This window comes from Dermacentor albipictus, chromosome 1 (genome assembly GCF_038994185.2).
Source record: "Dermacentor albipictus isolate Rhodes 1998 colony chromosome 1, USDA_Dalb.pri_finalv2, whole genome shotgun sequence".
Taxonomy (NCBI): domain Eukaryota; kingdom Metazoa; phylum Arthropoda; class Arachnida; order Ixodida; family Ixodidae; genus Dermacentor; species Dermacentor albipictus.
In genome coordinates, this window is record NC_091821.1 from 164,516,978 (window position 1) to 164,535,481 (window position 18,504).

The 18,504-nt window shown below is 43.6% G+C and overlaps 1 protein-coding gene and 1 long non-coding RNA gene across 10 annotated transcripts in view; one reads left to right on the plus strand and one right to left on the minus strand.

Moving 5' to 3' along the window:
• Positions 1-8,486, plus strand: part of LOC135911398 (uncharacterized) — a 54,176-nt gene extending 45,690 nt beyond the window's left edge. The window contains exon 3 of the long non-coding RNA XR_010567324.1: positions 8,349-8,486. This is a non-coding gene — a long non-coding RNA (uncharacterized lncRNA). The remainder of the gene's footprint in view (positions 1-8,348) is intronic.
• LOC135911392 (MAM and LDL-receptor class A domain-containing protein 1-like) overlaps positions 1-18,504 on the minus strand; it is a 265,122-nt gene that overhangs the window by 77,400 nt on the left and 169,218 nt on the right. For all 9 annotated transcript variants that reach the window (XM_070528718.1, XM_070528725.1, XM_070528726.1 and 6 more), the window contains 9 exons: positions 14,572-14,694; positions 14,306-14,442; positions 13,533-13,644; positions 11,431-11,586; positions 9,230-9,382; positions 8,365-8,574; positions 6,954-7,097; positions 4,626-4,897; positions 544-778 (listed from right to left, as the gene is read on the minus strand). In XM_070528718.1, coding sequence (XP_070384819.1) covers positions 544-778; positions 4,626-4,897; positions 6,954-7,097; positions 8,365-8,574; positions 9,230-9,382; positions 11,431-11,586; positions 13,533-13,644; positions 14,306-14,442; positions 14,572-14,694 — 1,542 coding nt within the window. The remainder of the gene's footprint in view (positions 1-543; positions 779-4,625; positions 4,898-6,953; positions 7,098-8,364; positions 8,575-9,229; positions 9,383-11,430; positions 11,587-13,532; positions 13,645-14,305; positions 14,443-14,571; positions 14,695-18,504) is intronic.

The following is an 18,504-nucleotide window of genomic DNA, read 5'->3' on the forward strand; positions in this document are numbered from 1 at the left end:
CGTTAAAGCAGTTGAAAGCAGGTACGTATTTAGAATTGCTCCATTGTAGTTCAGGGCACATATTTTCGTAAGATGCTACAAATTTAGTCAAGAGCAGACGAGATATTGCTCACACAGAATGCTTTTTGTTAGCCTCATGTAATTAAGGGTAACACCAGGCCAGGTTAGTCAATGCGTGAATGCGCGGTGGCTTCGACTATACTTGTCTTTTCCTTCGTGCATACATTTATAAACTGGACTTATTTATTTATTTATTTATTTATTTATTTATTTATTTATTTATTTATTTATTTATTTATTTATTTATTTATTTATTTATTTATTTATTGGTCTTACTTGCTGCAACGATGCAGCAAACGCTGCTCTTCCGACCAAACTAAAGAGACTTAAGCGCAAAGACACACAGGGACAAAAGAAGACACGGTAGACATACCGTGCCTTATTGTGTTTCCTTGCGCTGAACTCCCTTCAGTCAAGATGTCCTACAAGCTCACATCACTACCCTTGTTCTATTCAACAACCCGTTATGTACTTGAAAATTACCATCACGAGTTCCCAGTGTGTGGTCAGCGCGGGGTCCGGAAGACGACCTCGGGGTGTAACCTCGATTTCGCACCCACATTCTTTGCACGCCAGAGTCAGCGTTTTCCCATCCACACATCTCAGGCCCTTCGAAGTCACAGTGACCGTTCTCGAGACATTGCCCTTCACTAAGCGATATGTCGTCGAGTCCCACTGCTACCAGACCGCCCTGTTCCACCTCGGCTGTCAGGAGAACCTGCGACCGTGCGAGACAGAGGGCATGCATCAAAGGTTAACCAATCAATCTGTCGTATTTCGGAAGTTGCTATTTCGCAAGCAGATGACAGTTTTGGAAACGCTTTCGTAGTTTTGTCGCACCGAAAGCTAACAAAGAGAGCATACGAAATCAAATAATATCATAAGAAGCATCAATTCTTGAGTGAAGGGATAAACTTAAGTGGGGCAGAAACTTGGGCCGGTTGGGGTCGCATAGTTCATATTCTAGAAGACCAGCGCTGAGACGAAATGCACAAAGAAAAACGCGCAATGTGTGTTTCGTTCTTCTCTGTATAGTTCGTCTGAGCATTGGTCTTCGAGAATTTGAACTATGGAGGAATAAGTTAAGGAAATAGGAGCTGAACCGCTGGTGCGGGCAATAACTGAAAAAAAAAGCGCAACCATAATGAATTGACTAATGCTTAGTGTACATTTTGAACACGTAGTTTCAAACATATTGCGCGCTGCTAACGCATAGGTGTTCTTGAGCGTGGCGCACGGTGCCATACAGGCACGGCACTGAACTATACTTTAAGCGGAAAACTTGGAAAACAATACCGCTTGTTACTGCACCTATTGACAGATAGTTAAATATAGCAAATTCGACTGAACTGTTCATTTTTCCTGACAGATTTCATAGCTGCGATGCACATAAGAATTTTCCCGATAGTTACAAATAAATTATTCTTCATATAATTTCGCTAATGAATTTTTCATAATTAACATTAGGGGACATGTGAAGACAGCCAGTTCTCAAAGTACAGCGTTTCGCTAAAAAAATTCGCATATTGCACCAGTTTCGAGAAATAAGTATTCAGTATCTGCAACGAAATGCATTGCTGTTCCAGTTAATGTTGGGAAATGCAGTACGGAGAAATGCTGTCTGGAACAGCAGTGCGCACCTTAAGACAATATTTCTATGTACTCATGGTGGCTTACTGGGGGTGGCTTACTTTCGGGTATGAGCTCCTGCTTCAATATGGTGGTGCGCTGCATGTTATGAGGCGTTCTTGTATTAAGAAAGATTTCTACGCCGTCATTCGCAAAGTCAATGTGACATCCTTCTCCCCAGTTTCTTTTCGATCAGCATTGGTATTTTGTCGTTGTCCTTCGACATATCTTGTCAATGAGCTAAGAACTATTATCTTGCCTACCTGACTTCTAGGGATATATGGGTGACACTCGCGCTCTGGTCAGAAGCTAGGTCCACCTACGGAACGGATACTCTGGCGCAAACAAGACATGTCCTTTCTTCACACTGCGCGAACGCAGCGGCATCTGACGCCTAACAGCGTGAGCTGTCTTGCGCGAATAATTCACCCACTCAGTAGGTGGCGCAACATACCTGGTTGACAAAAATGTAGTTTGGCTACCGGTTATCTACTCTATAAAAGGTGTAGGTATTACCTGACGCACTATTTATTTTAAAGCTTGTTCGCTGCTTTTCGTTCATGCATTATCACTTGGGGTGCGCGAATATTCAAAATTTTGAATACGAATCGAACAGTCATTTCTATTCGAATCGTATTCGATTCGAGAATTCACTATTCGAAGTTGTCGAATATTCGTCGTCTACCAGATCAAACGCTGATGCACATGGATACTATTCTGAATGGTTCTGCTGCAGGAAAGCGGCGGCTGTTGTGCAGACGCGCCAGTTCCTGAGCGAAGGCATGGAGGAGGTTACTTATGCACAATAGTTACAAGTTGCCAAGTGATCATGTCTCGCTTTTGGCATCCTACGCAAATGCTGTCTCATTTTAGACAGAGAAATTTATTGGTTGGCCGATCTAACCATGTCTGGAGTTCTTGAAAACGATGCGCTGTGCTCTATTAATTAACTCTTATGAACTAGCACTGCAACATACTACACTCATCTGATGACGTACTGTTTCTATGTTCCATTACTATCGTTTCATTTTGCGCGAGGTACGGTGACATTTCCTTTGTTTCACATTTAAATGCTTCTCGGTTGATCTGACATCCAGTTGTTAATGCTTTGGTTCGCACTTTGCACTGCAACACGCAATAAAGCGTTCATCGTCAATCGCAAGCTCTCTAGGGGCTAGGGCTTTACAAGGACTGTAACATCGTTTTCGTGGTTTTATACATCGTAGACGCACGAGACCAAAATCCTAAGATCTTCTCTTGACTGAAGAACCTGTCATCTAAGTTCCCTAAAGCTATCCGAAGGGCAATATTTTCATCTTAAATTTCATTATTTCAACACTCCTAGTTATAACTCATCGCTACTTTCTTCCCCATGCCCCTTCCCCAGCGTGGACTAGCAGTCCATCTCTAGCCGACCGCTCAACCTTTGTGTAAATATATTCATTCTATCTGTCTATTTTATTCGTGCGAGGCAATGCGCCAAATGTTTTGCCATATGTTGCGGTGCATTCCTTAGCTAAGGTTCCTCACCTTCACTTTGTTCGCCTTATGTTGTCGTTTTAACAGCGTGATAATTGTGGAAGTCATTATCATTTTATCTAATGCGGCTCTTCGTGTATGAAAAGAGTGAGCAAGTAAAGAGGCAGAATATGGGGCAGCCAACCAGGAAAACATCCGCTTTGCTACCACACACGAGAGGAAAGGGAGCGAGGTATGGCTTTCCACAATGCAAGCAGGCGCCACCCGCCTACCCTCTCTCTCGTTTTTTTTTCTTTTTTTCGCATGAACTATTGGAGCGTCGCCCCCGCTGGGCCGTTTGTCGAATAAACATACATCTCGAAGAAGATTGAGCACTCTCAAAACAGTTTATTTGAGCCAGTTTGTGCAGGACCCGACAATGGCTCAATCAAATGCTGAATGAACCTACAATTGTAATTGCTTTTTAATGAAGAAGACAAAATAGGGCAGGCTTTGTTCTCCCTTTTGTCATGCTTTTCATAATCATCATCAGCACCATCATTACTATTTTCCATGTCCACTGCAGGACGAAGGCCCCTCCCTGCGATCTGCAATTACACCTGCCTTGCGCTAGCTGACTTCAACTTGGGCCTGCAAATTTTCTAATTTCATCAACCCACCTAATTTTCTGCTGTCCTTTGACAGCGTTGTCCTTCCCTTGGCACCCATTCCGTTACTCTAACCATCCACCGCTTATCTGCCCTTCGCCATTACATGGCCTGCCCAGCTTCATTTTTTCCCTTAATGTCAACTAGAATATCGGATACCCCCAGTTTCTCTCTGATCCATACCCCTCCCTTCCTGTCTCTTAACGTTACGCCTACCATTTATCGTTCCATCGCTCTTGGCGTGGTGCTTAACTTGTTCTCGAGCTTCTTCGTTGACCTCCATGCTTCCGCCACATATGTTAGCACCGTTAGAATGTAATGATTGTACACCTCTTTTTTCAACGACAGTGGTATGCTCCCAGTCATAATTTGGCAATGCCTGTCGCATGCACTCATGCTCTTAGCGTCTTACTATATATCCTAGTGTCCTTGAGACCACTCATTTAGGAAACTATTAAGATACAAACGAACACGTCTGTGCGTGAAAGGCAACGTGGTTACGACACAAAACGGCACAAGACAGAACACTGCAGCATCAGCCTGATGCGCTTGGCGGTGCACGCAAATGACATTGTTCCTTGCAGCGCTGTTCATCATTAATTTTACCAGCTAACGAACGTTTCATCTTTTAGCCCACCCACGGGGAAGCGGGGAGGGGGGGGGGGACCAAGAAGGTAAGGGAAAAATAGCGGAGCTGGAGCTTTGTTTGTCTCGCATGCTTTTCTTCAGCATGCGAAACTTGTATGTTTTCGTTTCTTGTTGTCGAAGTGAACGATTCGTCTGTCTATTGATCTTAATGCCTCTACTCGCCTCGTGCATCGAAGCCGACTTCACCGTTGCACTTGCATACCGCCATCCAGTTGAGGGGATCCCGAACAGCACGTCCTGCAAGGTAGGCATCGTGCTTCCTGGTGCTCGTACTGAAACGTTCAGGTGTCCCACACCGGTGCCATCTACGAAGTACCACATAGTCAGGCACCGCCCCTTCGTCGGCGGTTGTTCAGGTAGGACCAGCGTTGCTACGTAAGGAGGATCTTGTTTTGGCTTCTGCTCGTTGAGATGTAGGAGCAAGAAGTGGCCTCCTGAAATCGTCGTAGACTCGTAATGTGAAAGGTGAACGGGATAGAATTGAGAGGTTTGATTTAAATGATAAAGTTTCTTCAGTACCACCTGTTAACTTTGTTATGACATGAAGAGACCAGAAATAACTTCAAATATTTATTTATATTTATTTTATTTGTTCTATATTTGCCCCAAGATTATTATTATTTTTTTTGTCAACGCGTAAGGTGCTCCTGTTCACCGTTATCCTCGTCTCTCTGGTAAGCGTTTTTTCAGGTCATATGAAACTTGATTGATATTTTGCACTATTTTTCAAGAAGTTGTATTGTTAGCAGCTCTGCTATTTAACACTCGTGGTTTTCATGTTGTTCATACGCCTCTACAGCCGTTAAATGCATGGCTGAATAAAAAAAAACATGCGACGGAGTACGGCTTCCGTTCTTTTTTTTTCTTACAAGAACAAAGGGCAAATTAATGATGATTAAATGCTTCCACATGACCTTTGTATTACTTTCTTCTCCTTATGACAGATATGCATTCATGTGTAAAACGGGGATTAAATTATGAGCATCGCCTTCGAAACAGGGCGGTAGCTGGGGAGCTACAAAGCTCCCTAATGTAACCCTCCTGCTGAATGTATCACCGGCCCTTAAGATCAGTGGTTCATGTTAACAAACCATCAAATCTTCAAGAAATTTATTACCGCAAAATGTATTGCCTTTTCGTTCCCACGTGTTTAAGCTCCATGCATTTACGCTACGGATACTACACAACTGTCCTTTATTCTTCTCAACCGCCAGATTCAACCACCTTTCCTGCGTTATCTTTAAAGTTCAAAGCCTCAAGCAGGGCAACTACGTCGTCACCTATCCCTGACTGGATATTTCAATTTCAACAGGCTCACAAAACATATCAGTGCTTCTTGTGGTATTTCGACACGTTATGTGGATTTTTTACCTACACTTCCCTTTTAATTGTCATAAAACGTTTCTGTTTAAAGCTCCTAGGCGTCCCTTCCTGCCGCGAGCGTCGGCGTTACCGAGCGAACGAGCACAACGAAGGATGAAAGATCGAACGCGGAGCGCAGCGGGCGATGAAAGACGCGAGCAGGAAAGCGGAGGAGGAGGGTATGACAAAATCCTAAGAAGAAAAGCGTAGTGCGGCGACGATGCTACGAGATGGCGCCAGAGTAGCGCGTGTCGTCTGGGGGGTCTGTCTGCGCCGGCTGCTGCGAATCGCGCCCACGCGTCACCCACGCGCTGCCTCTCGCAATCTCCACATTGTCGAGGCAGTGGCGCCACAGTTCGCTCCATTTGCAACGTGCTGCACAAGATGCTTTGTCAGCGCCAGCCAATATATCGCGAAACGAAAACACGTATCGAGCTGTGCTCATATTTCACGTTAAGGAATATCGTAATCGTCGATGAAATTTATTGCATTCTTTACAGTTAAATGTAGTTCCATAGCTAGTTTCTTCTGCATCGCACCTATCCATCATGCGGTTGCTACATTTATGAAATCGCGTTTAACACCTTTTCTCTACCGTTGTCCATCGCGCTAACGTAATTAGCTTTCTTATTTCCTTCTCCACTTTGAGCGAAAATTTTTCCTGTACAAGTAAGATAGCCTAAGCTGCCAGCTATTTATAATCATATTCCTCAGTCGTCTTACGAACAATTCAGGTTTCATGCGCCCCCTTTTGACGAAAGCAACTATGAGCCACAAGCGTTTTGTGTGTGTGCGTGCCTGCGTGCGTGCGCGTGCGTGTGCGTGCGCGTGCGCGTGTGTGTGTGTGTGTGTGTGTGTGTGTGTGTGTGTGTGTGTGTGTGTGTGTGTGTGTGTGTGTGTGTGTGTGTGTGTGTGTGTGTGTGTGTGTGTGTGTGTGTGTGTGTGTGTGTGTGTGTGTGTGTGTGTGTGTGTGTGTGTGTACGATAGCGCTTACGGAAATTTTCGGTAGACTAAGTGCACAAACCGCTTCCCGTATTACCACATTTAGCACGCGCCATATAATTACATATATAATAAACATATTACTCTGTATTGAGATTGCGTCGCAGCCTTCGTTAGAGTACTCACCGTGAAAATCTCCGAATGTGTGGTCGCTGTACTGACTTGCGAGTGCATCCTTACTTCCCCCTGCCAGTCGCCACTTCCCGCCTCCTGTGCTGTCCACTTGGAAGCCGCAGAAACCATCACCTTCAAAGTCGCACAGGGAGCCAGCTGCGGAAGGCCATGAAGAGAGTGTAACTGTACTCCTGAACAATCCCTTTACGTGGGAACCACACGACGGGACCGTTTGCCGTTTCAGTCGGTGGATGAGCCTGGCGTAGCTCAGGGCCACCGAAGCAGGCCTCACACGAGCAAGCGGCAGACGAGCTGCTAGAGGCACGATTCGCTGCGCCTCAGCCACGTCACAGCCGTATGCTGATTGAATCGGCGGTCCGTCTCGTCGTGTGAATCCACCTTTAGGCGACATTTCGGATGACCTCGCGCTAATATATCGTAGCTGCAATGCCGTAAATGCAGAGCGAAGTATGTATTACGACAAAACTAAGGCATCACGCGTTAGGTGAGGCAGACGCGAAAATCTAGATGTTTGTTACATACACACGTAACAGGAATACAACGCGTTGCTTGTTTTAGGAACCTTAGTTATGGTGATTTCATTCGGACCTTGAAGCCCGCTTCGATATATCAAGTTTCGCAATAGGTTCGGCATATCCCCTTATCGTGTCTTAGGGCATAAATGATAACCGAGGTCATTTTTTTTTCTTTGTTTTTTATAATCAAACGGCGCGCCTTGGGCAAAATTTGATAAACTTAAATACTTCGGTATAATAAGCTGATCTTAGTATCCAATATAGGGAATGGGATGTTACAGCTACCACCGTATTGCATCCGGTGGAGCACTACACAGATAAGCACGCCTTACGATCGTGGGCCGGATAAGTGTATTTATTCTAATACTATTCCCTGTCGTGTTTCGTCAGTGGTCTGAGCGGTGCTCCGCCCATGTTATCATAGGGATCGGCCCGCTGTGAACGGTGTATGATAATAAAGGAACAGAATCGACTGAAAGGAATCCTCCCATTACAGCAGCTGCGGATCGATAGCCTCACCGGTGCTGCCCCTTACCGTTATGCTATACTCATTCCCTTTCCTTTTTCATTGTCAAAAATGCGCCCAAAGTCTTGAAAGAATATGCGTAAAGTTCCCTTACCAGTAAATCACATCGATTGATCAACGCTTTCCTTAGCTTATGCATGTATTCGCTTCATTTTGCTCACTCCATTTAACTGAAACTATAGTTTCAGCTGAATTGAGCCCATAAGTAGCACTTACTTTGCGGCGTATAGTTGTATCAAGGTACCGCCCCCTATTGACGAATAACTTAAGTTATGTCCATGTTCAGAGGACTTCTACTACAACCTTTCGCATTTCTGCCGTTTTCTTATCGCAAACGTCGCACAGTTTCAGCACCACCAACCTGGATGCCTGCACCTCCCACTTGGAGCAACACGCATCTGGTCGAGGGCGACCTCTGCCAGGGCAAGGTCTTCCTCCTGCTGTTGCACGTGCATGGCCAGGCGTTTCCCGGCGACGTCCTTGCTCGGCACGACGAACGATCCTCTCCGCCAAAGGCGGTCGAATCCCCGCTGCTGAAGCCAGCTGACTCGATCGATGTTACTTGAGTCTGCTGCTCTCGCGTAGTAAAGAGGCACTTTTCTATTAATTGTAACAAATCCTTGTAAAAAGCTTGTGTGACCGGACTCCTTCGTCGCCAATATTAAGCGACAGTAGATCTGAACCTCGGATCAGATTATTCTGTAAGCATTTACACTTTTATAGTAGCTATAACTCCATCAGCCAGTCAAAGTACAACAAGAGTCATTCAATGCATTGGACTCTGGTACAACGCAGCACTCGAAAACCAACGCAAGACATTGAATTACACCAATCCAATAAAGAAATTCATCTCCTTTCCCGCAATGCCGAATGAATTAGTGGAATTTCCAGCAATACTGTAAGATGTTGTTAGTCTCCTTGTCTTGATGACGTACACTGCGCGCGGCCCCTGCATGAATTCTGAATGTGAATTCTATGCGCTAAAGAAGATAAATACCGCCCTGCCCTGCAATAGTATATTTCTCATATTTAGCCTGTTTCAACTGTGGTGGTGTGGTTTATTCGAACTGGCTGCCATGCGGAATTTGAGCTAAATTAATTAAGAGACATGACTTCTGCTCCGAATACGGAAGCTGCACACATGCTCGCTCCTAAATCTGAAGCCTTGGTTGCGACAAATTCACAGGCGAATCAGAAAGGACAGTAGTAGTATACGTCCGACTCACCATTTGTTAGACCCATGAGCAGACGCGCGGGTGCCAGGCTGTAGAAGAAGTACCAAAACTCAATACAGTAGTCTTGCCTTGAAGGTTGAAGCGGCGCGCTTGTGAGAAGGCTGCTAGGTGATGACGACTGTGGCGAGTAGTAAGCGTACTTTCCTGGAAAACGTACAAGCCTGCATTTAACCTTTTTGCGGGAGCCAACGTCTTTAAAATCTTACGGCGCAACTAAACGTCAAGTGCGTGCTGCTCTTACAACAGTTGGGAGTGCGTAATAGGTGTAAATCTACGAACGGTTTCAGCGGCAGAACAAAAATACATGAACGTCGAAAGGACAGTTGCCGTGCGCAGCTGTTCCAGTTGAAAAGCTAGCACGTGTTATTACGAATGCTCATCGAACAAACCTTAATATATATATATATATATATATATATATATATATATATATATATATATATATATATATATATATATATATATATATATATATATATATATATATATATATATATATATATATAGCTCAGTATAAATACGGTCATTCTTATAGCTTGACGAAGACATCTGATGAGGATAGTGTCCAACGAAAATACCGGCGGTCCGGGATGAGAGAAAAATCCGGAGAGGCATCCCAATGATTTTGATGCGATTAACCTCATCATGGTGAAAAACGGACCTAGCCTGTAGAGAAGAATTTCTTAAAGGCCAAAAGGCAACACAAAAGTATCCATAAAAACAGAATCATGTGTCGAATAATGAACTACGTCGTATGCATTGCACCCCTTTCTTTTATTCTTTATTTATTTATTTATTTATTTATTTATTTATTTATTTATTTATTTATTTATTTATTTATTTATTTATTTTCCTTCTTGCGCGTTTCCTTTGCTTTGCCGTATTTCGGTTTCTTTTGTGACATGTGTGGTATCACTTTTAAACCGAACCATTCCAGAGATTTCTTCCACCAAATCCAATTAATCCATATTGTCTTTGAGGCAATGAAAAGTATTAGTTCTTTATTGACTACCAAAAAATTGGTAGTTTGGCAAACATTCCTGCTATAGCGAAATTATTAAAGATATAGTACTAAATAAAAGTAAAATATAGAAAGATCGGAATATCGAAAACTTATCACACCTAGCAAAAGAAGATTTACTAAGAGCACAATTACATAGAAAGAACGGAACACGAGGAGGGGGAATGTATTTACGAAAAGGCATACAGAGCTCGACCTGAGCTATAAGCTTGATCTGGCCTGCTACTCTACACATAGGCAACATCTTTATTACTTAAGACTACATTCTACTTGGATAACTGTTTCTTTTAAGCGGAGTCACTGTTCTTTTAATAAAATTCGAATGGCTGTGCCAATTTGTAATGGTCAATATCAACGAGTGACTGTAATTTCTAATGCAACTCTACCCTCCGAACACACCTGCGGTAGCATTCTGGCAGTTGAATTGGGGCGGTTACAAACGTAATATCCTGGGTTATCGTACCAGCCAATGCGATCTTTCAATACCGCTACGGTCCTTAAGGCACCTAGCTTGGTTGCTTCGACCACGAATCCCATCTGAACTTTTCGGCTAAAACCTCGACCACCTGCAATTTTCAGCACATGTCAGCATGCGCCAGCACGTGCTTATGCGCTTCCTGTGCCTGAAAAAATCAGGCGTAGGAACCAGGCGTAGGAAGCGCATAAGCGCAATAGCGCATACAGAAGGACGCGACCTGCCCATGTACGGATGCACGCGAGGGGGCTTGTTGGCGCGTTCCAGCGGCGACTCGCCAGACTTGAGGAAGCAGCTTTGGCACACTGTGGAGCGGCCTGTAAAGTTTGGGCCATGAAACAGCTCCGCCGCCGACGAACCACGCGTGTGAGCACCTCCTCTCTGTGCCCCGTTCCCCCCCCCCCACCCCCCGCCGAACAAGACGCCACTTATCGGCGCAAATGCGCCCACTGACGCGTGACAGTGATCGGGGATTCGCATTTTTAGTGTCATCTTCAGAAAATTGAGATAAACGGTACAAGCATATCCCAAAGTATACAAGCTGTGGCTGAAGAGATCCAAATCTCAGTTGTGTATTCGTAATAGGACAACAAAGAAGAGGTTATGGCGGATGAACAGAGCAATTTCGCAGAAAAATGTTCCAACAGGTCGGTAAAAAAAGTATAAGAAAATAAACAGCAAGGTTTAATTTAGTACCTTCCGGCGAACGGAGCTTCGAATCCACGTGTGGGCCATTGCCCTTCAATATAGCTGTTCGACCAGACCGGATGAACCACATGCTTTCCGATTGGTTCCAAGAGCACAAATCCATGTCGAAGTCACAATCCCACGTGGTTGAGTTGCGGAATTCTTCTGCAAATAATACGGCGACAAGTCGTGATCACGGGCACATTTAACAGACTTACCGGCTATAAGGTCAACAGAGCTTTGAAACTTTATATTAGAGAAATTCCACTCTGTCATTACGACTGATAACTCAGTAATCACTGATTTTGACTTTGAACCACACCCTCCAATCGACGATGGATCACTGTTTCTTGGAGGTGTACTTAACTCAAACCTAAACTTAGACACCAAGAAGTCATGTGGTCATGACGGTATCCCGACAGCTTTCCTCGTTAGATAATCTCTTTGGTGCAGAAAATATCTAACAATCACCTTGTGCAAATCTCCCTGAATAGCCACCTTTCCTCCCACCTGGAAACTTGCTTCAATTCTCCCCTTATTTAAGTAAAGTAACGTTCAATTGTTATCTAACTATAGGCCCATCTCCTTAATAGCACATTGATGTAAATTTCTCGAACAGATCATATTTAAACATATTACGGGATTTCTTGAAACTAACAAAATGTTATGCGTTTTCCAGCATGATTTTAGACGTGGCCTCAGCACTATAGCAGAACTGAGAGAATTCGTTCACATCGGCAGCTCTTTAGATATGGGTGACCAGATTGATGCTATTTTTGTATTCTTTGCAAAGGCGTTCGACACTGTCTCACCCTCTAAACTTATGCGCAAGCTGTTCGCTATACTAAAAAATGCACTCTTGGTTGGCTGGATATCGCACTTTTTTTCCCAGCGCTGACAATATGTACGTTTGAACTCTATTAACTCACCCTTGATGCCTGTTTCTTCAGGGGTTCCCCAAGGCTCAGTACTTGGTCAAGCGACGACAAGTCCTGCTTTATTTTAATGATCTCCCCCTACACACCTCAGTTAAAATACGCCTTTTTGCAGATGATTGCGTTTTATATCATGCAATAAAATCTTCAACTGGTCACGTTGTCCTTGACAATTCTGTCGCTGACTTCTTTAACTGATCCATAGCATGGCAAATGAATATCAACTTTTCCAAAACTGTCTCCATGTCCTTTACACGATGCTCATGCCCTTCCTTCTTTGCTTATGCCTTTAATAATATTACCTTAAATAGAGTGTTCGAATTCAAATATTTAGGTATCCTACTAACACATGGTCATGGTCATGGTCATGGTCAAAGCACACTCATGTCTCCTGCAACGAGGTCTTTAAAAGACTAGGTTACTTACATCGTGCGCTGCCGTCTTGCTCCTCAAGAAACTAAACTTCTAACATATAAAACGCTCATTCGCCTCATCCTCGAATACGGCTGCGTTGTTTGGAAACGATACAGACAATGTGACGAAAAAAAAAGTAGAATCCATGCAAAAAAAAGGCAGAGCGTTTTGTTTCTAGGAGATATGACAAAGACTTTTCGCCATCTAACTCTCTTCACCTAACTGGCCTCACTTGTCTGGCAAATCGTTGCAAACTTGAATGCCTAAAATCCCTTCACATGTTAATAAATTCTCGTCTCTCCTCTCTAGATAATTATTTCACTTTTTTCCAAACCTTCATCTACGAGGAGCCACCATCCTCTAAGTATCTCAACCTTTTTTGCCCGCACTGATTCCTTTAAATACAGCTTTCTTCCATCGACAATTGAAATCTGGAATTCATTACCAGGCAACATCCGTTCACTACCACTGAAATAATTCACACAAGCTTGTTTATAAATGTTCATAAATGTTTGCATGTTTGTTGTTCGTCCCACTCCTGCAATAACTCATTGAGGGTGCAGTATAAATAAATAAATAAATAAAAGGCTGTCCGGTTTAAACCACCTCCAGAGCTAATAATATCTTGATAAGTACAAATTTGTTTTACTCGCACATTTTACGGGCAGCGATAAATCTTCTAAAGTCGTCTTCGGCTGAAAGTATTTGACATTGGCACGTATCATCATTTAAGCGCATTATATCTTCATAATGCAAACTCACTTGAATCGTCGCGCTGTGGAATATTTTCGGTGCACTCATGGTCGAACACTTCGATGTCGTCGATGGCTATGTCAAATGCTTCATCATTCCCGGGGTACCCGGAAATGCGGATCTGCATTTCAAGGATCAAACGGTTTCTTTTAATTAACTCTGCCAATAGAAGCAATCACTGTGGTCAGAAATTCAAGCTCTTTTGTAGTATTTTGAGTAGCCTTCTTGAGTCTCAATTTCCATCATTCTTCAATTCGTCTAGTTTCGTCTAGTTGAAGATTAAATCGACTTGAGCGTCCATGCCAACAGTGACAGTGCGTTCAGTGAGCCGAAGAGCGAACTCTTTTAACTAAGAATAAAATTTTATTATTTACGAAGCTCTGCTTGGAGCAACCACACGCTTATTTCGCCTCTCCAGATACAATGAATTGTCGGTGATTTCGCAACGATGATTCAGTCGCACTAACTGAAATTGACGAGTGCACTGGAAAGTTCAAAATACCAAGTTTGGAGTGCAGTCCTTAATTTCAAGCTACATACGTACATAAGCTCCGAATAAAATCGGCTTTATCGCGAATTCCGCGGTCCCTATACGTTTTCTCAGGGGGGCACCTTTTTTTCCCCTAACTATGCACCTAGAGCAGTCGGAATCACCTCAAGATGCAATCATATGCGTAAGTTCATGTAATTAAATATATTAACCGGCTGCAGCTTAAAGCGTTCTGTGTAATGAGAATAGATACTTCTCGAGCTCAGAATTGATAGATAAAGTGCGCACTCACATTGTAAGCTTCAGGCAAACCATTTTGAACACTTCGGAAAAGTTTCCATCCCGCAGATCTTTCTTTGGCCAACACTTGAACGTGCCGAAATGGGTTTCCGCGCCTCGCATACTCGACCGAAAGATCTGCTTGGGTGCCTATTGAGGATAAAAGCAAGAAAAGGCATAAATGGTATCCTTAATAAAACGCACGATTATTTAAGTGAACAAATCAACTCCGATTGCATTGAGTTGCGTATTCTGGTGATGAAGTTTGGTAACACATACCTGCTGGATCCACATAGTAATAAAACTGGAGGCAGCTCTTGTGCGAGTAGTGGAGTAGTTCACTTTCAAGGATACCTACACGATTCTTCCTGGCAGATTCGGCATCCAGTAAGAGGAAGTGACCTGTGCATGCAAAAAGGATTTATATATTGAGCATGTATCAAAAGAGTGCTGAACCATAACCCATGAGGCAGAATTCAACCACGAGGGCCGGAATAGAAACTAGTAAACGGTCCACCGCTTACTCAGACGGAGGTAGAAAGGGATAAATACTTTCTACCACAGCGCTTTCGAAGTCATTCTTATCGATCTTCAATGTACATTATAAGTCAACTACCCCTGCAACGAGTGTTCTGATGCTAAAGTTATTGGACAGTTGTATTAAGTGATCAAAATAAACCAGACAGAATGGCCTGGGATCTTGCGCCTGAGAGTAACGCACATGGATACCTTGACTATTGGGTCCCCTTCCAAATAAACTACAGCTTCAAATGACGTAAGCCTTGTTCAACTCGGGAAACTGCGCATAATTAATCGAGTGCATCGCCCAGGAGAAATCTACAGGAGATAACGAAGATACGTTTGCTCTTACGATAAAATGCACAAATAGACCTAATCATCGTCTTTTACCAATAATGACGCCAACTTTACTAATCCAAATTCTAAATTCCAAATTCAAATTGTTTGTTGAATACCGTGCTCTTGTGGACAGCTTTACCTAGGGCAAACTAATCGATGTTTAAATATCAGGATACAGGAGCATGCGCTCAATGTAAAGATCTTAAACCCTCAAAAAAAAAAGTGAATGCGCACATAAGATTACGTAACAAAAAACTGCGTGAAAAAGACATAGACGTGATAGAGAGAAACTGTAAACACGGGCTTTACTCGCAATTACCAGTTTATTTCCAAAGAAAGAGAATAAGTAGAAAACTAGACGGAAAGGAGAACCGACGCCCTCTCAAGTGTGCACGAAAAAACGAAAGTAACATACACAGGGAAACAGCAAAGCTTACTAATCAAGAACTGATTCGCATACACTCACCGAAGATATTACACTTCTGCCTGTGACAGAGCTATCGAAGGTGGACTGATGCGTCCGTCACCCTCCAAAAACGTGCAAACGGCTTCCGTTATTTCTCTTGTTTTTTTGCGCTCTATGTCTGTACAACATCTCAGTTTTATCTAAAGTTAAGGTTGTGCCATTTGTTGATGATTTTCTTGTTATTGTGAAAACCGTTGACGTAAAAACAAGAGTCGTTGATGTGTTAAAGGTGTTCGGAGAGTGTGGTGAAGGGCTCAGTTTCACGTGTCAACTGCCTGTTGAAAAAGAGCCAGAGTTTTTGGACTGAAGCGTAGCATTTTCTGCAGCAGACCGCCTTTGCTGGAAGTATTCCCCTAGAGCAACGAAGCTTTTACTTATATTTTCCTCTGATCACTCGAAAGAAGCCAAAGTGGTATTTGTTTTTCTTGCATACACTTGTCATCGTTTATATCATGCCACCACAGTGTGCAACATAGTTTTGAGAATCAAGATTCAAGACTAAAAGAAGTAGGGTACCCTACTGGTGTTATCACAACAGCTTGTGAAAAAGTGGTAAAATCAGTTCAGGCATTCTGAAAAAAAGCAATAGTTGACGTTGTTCTTAAGAGGAGAAGGACTGCAGTTTCACTTCCTTATGTGCATAAGCTAGCACACGGGCCAAAAAACGTGGCAAGCAGGTATAAGGTTGATGTTGCCTTTAATGTAGGCCACAAGCTTGGTCAAGCTTGTCCAGCTGTCCACCAAAAAAAAATGAACGGAGTGGCGAGTGACAAACGTGCAGGATGCTCTGTTAGTCATAAGAATATGTGGATTGCAAATTCAAATTGTTTGTAGAATACCGAGCTCTCGTGGAAAGCTTTACCTAGGACAAACTAATCGATGTTTAAATATCAGGATACAGGAACATGCGCTCAATGTAAAGAAGGGAACTGGTTCACATTTGGCTGTTCACTGCCGCTGAAGATTGTGCAAACCAGTTTTTGATAAAGCTGGGATTCTGTACAGGCATAAAACGCAAGAAACAAGAGAAATAATAGAAGCCTTTTACACGTATTTGGAGGGTGACAGATGCATCAGTCAACCTTCGATAGCTCTGTCACAGGCAGAAGTGTCATACCTTCGGGAATATGTGCGAGCACCTCTTGATTAGCAAGCTTTGCTGTTACCACGTGTATGTTACTTTCGTCTTTTTGTGCACACTTGAGAGAGTGTCTGTTCTCTTTTTCGTGCAGTTTACTACCTTTTCTGTTTCTATTGAAATAAACTCTTTATTGCAAGTAGCGCCCATATTTGTTGTTTCTCTCTATCTCATCTACGTCTTCTTCACGCAGTGTTTTGTTAAGGTGGAACCCCAACAACTCGTCCAGCTCTCAGTTTTGATGAAAGGTTACTTAAGCCGAACGATGGAAAGATTCATGCACACGACCCCAAAGAGACATACCATACAAAGATGTCTCACATTTTGTGCCTATGCTTCCACGCCGTATGAGGGCGAAAACTTGCAGTTTCTATTCATTCTGTTTTCATGGGGTTTTAGTACTGCAAGCTTACCAAATTTTTAAGAGGCCGCTTCTTAACATGGCGATGAAAATGCTAAATTCTGTAATTGGTGTGACGTTTTAATCTGCAACCTTTTTCGTATCTTTACAAAACATTTTGTGCGAGGTCTCCTCTAGAAAGTCTACAAGTTTTCTGCAAGATTTCTACACGGCCTCTGTAGAATAGCTTGGCCGGGAGATAATTTCAAGAAATTTGCGAACGCTTCTTTAAAATATTTCCCTACTGTAGCCTTCTGTTATGCCTCTCCGGGAGATGTAGGGTTCCATAAATCACAGCCATCACTGCGCTTGTAGCACCGCACAACAACTCGAAGCTTTCAACTTAAGCTGCATTTTACACGTGAAATGGTACTTAGGCGATCCTGAATTCCACACTGTAAATTTGTATTAAAATGAGCCTAAAAAAAGCCGCAGTTTCTTCCAAAAGATGAAGAATTGATATCAACAGCAAAGTATTGGACTATTACATGATGTAAGATACGTAGTATTATTGGCCGTATAAATCCTTACTAGTTAAGGATCGTTTCTCGCGCGCGCACACAAACCGCGAGCACTTCCTGTCACAACGCTGGTGTGATGAGCGCCGGCAGCGGGTAGCACGCGTGTTTCTCCCAAAGCGACCGTGGTGCACTGTCGCTCGCTGCACCATTTCAGCTGTGCCCAGCCCCCGAAATTTAGACTACGCTACCTCCAACGATCCAACCCAACAGCGCGTATGATCGCCCTTCACCTTTGTACCTGAAGCAGATCATCTCAAGAACAAGGGGCGCGCGCAGCGTATTTAGTATGAACTCGGCAGCGCGGCCATCCGCGGCCTAGAAGGAGACGCGCTCTCTCCTCCTTTAGCCTGGACGTGCGGCAGCGCGGGCTCGATCACGTGACCACCAAAATCGCGCGCGCGGGAAGATGGCGCTAATGGCACGCATTGAGGCACCATCCTTCGCGGGTTGCCCTCGCATGCTTACCCTTCCACCCGCAGCAAATCATGTGACCCCGAAACATGCTGCGCGTGAGCCGCTCATTCTTCTCGCATTAGGATGATATTCGGGCCAACAGCACGCTGGTGACGACGGCGAGTGCAAAAATACGCCTGGAGTGTGCCTATAATTGCCCTTTGAATTAAATAATTCATCCAGGGATTGGTGAGCAAAACGAGAACAAAGTAAAAGCAGGAGCCAACTTTCCGACAAGTGGACTTTGTCTTCTTCAAGGTCCCCTTCTTCAAGACCACTTGTCGAAACGTTGACTTCTGATTTCGCCTTGTTCTCGTTTTTCTCATCGTCGTGAATTTTCATCTCCCGGCTTCACCCTATTTTCATCCAGGGATTG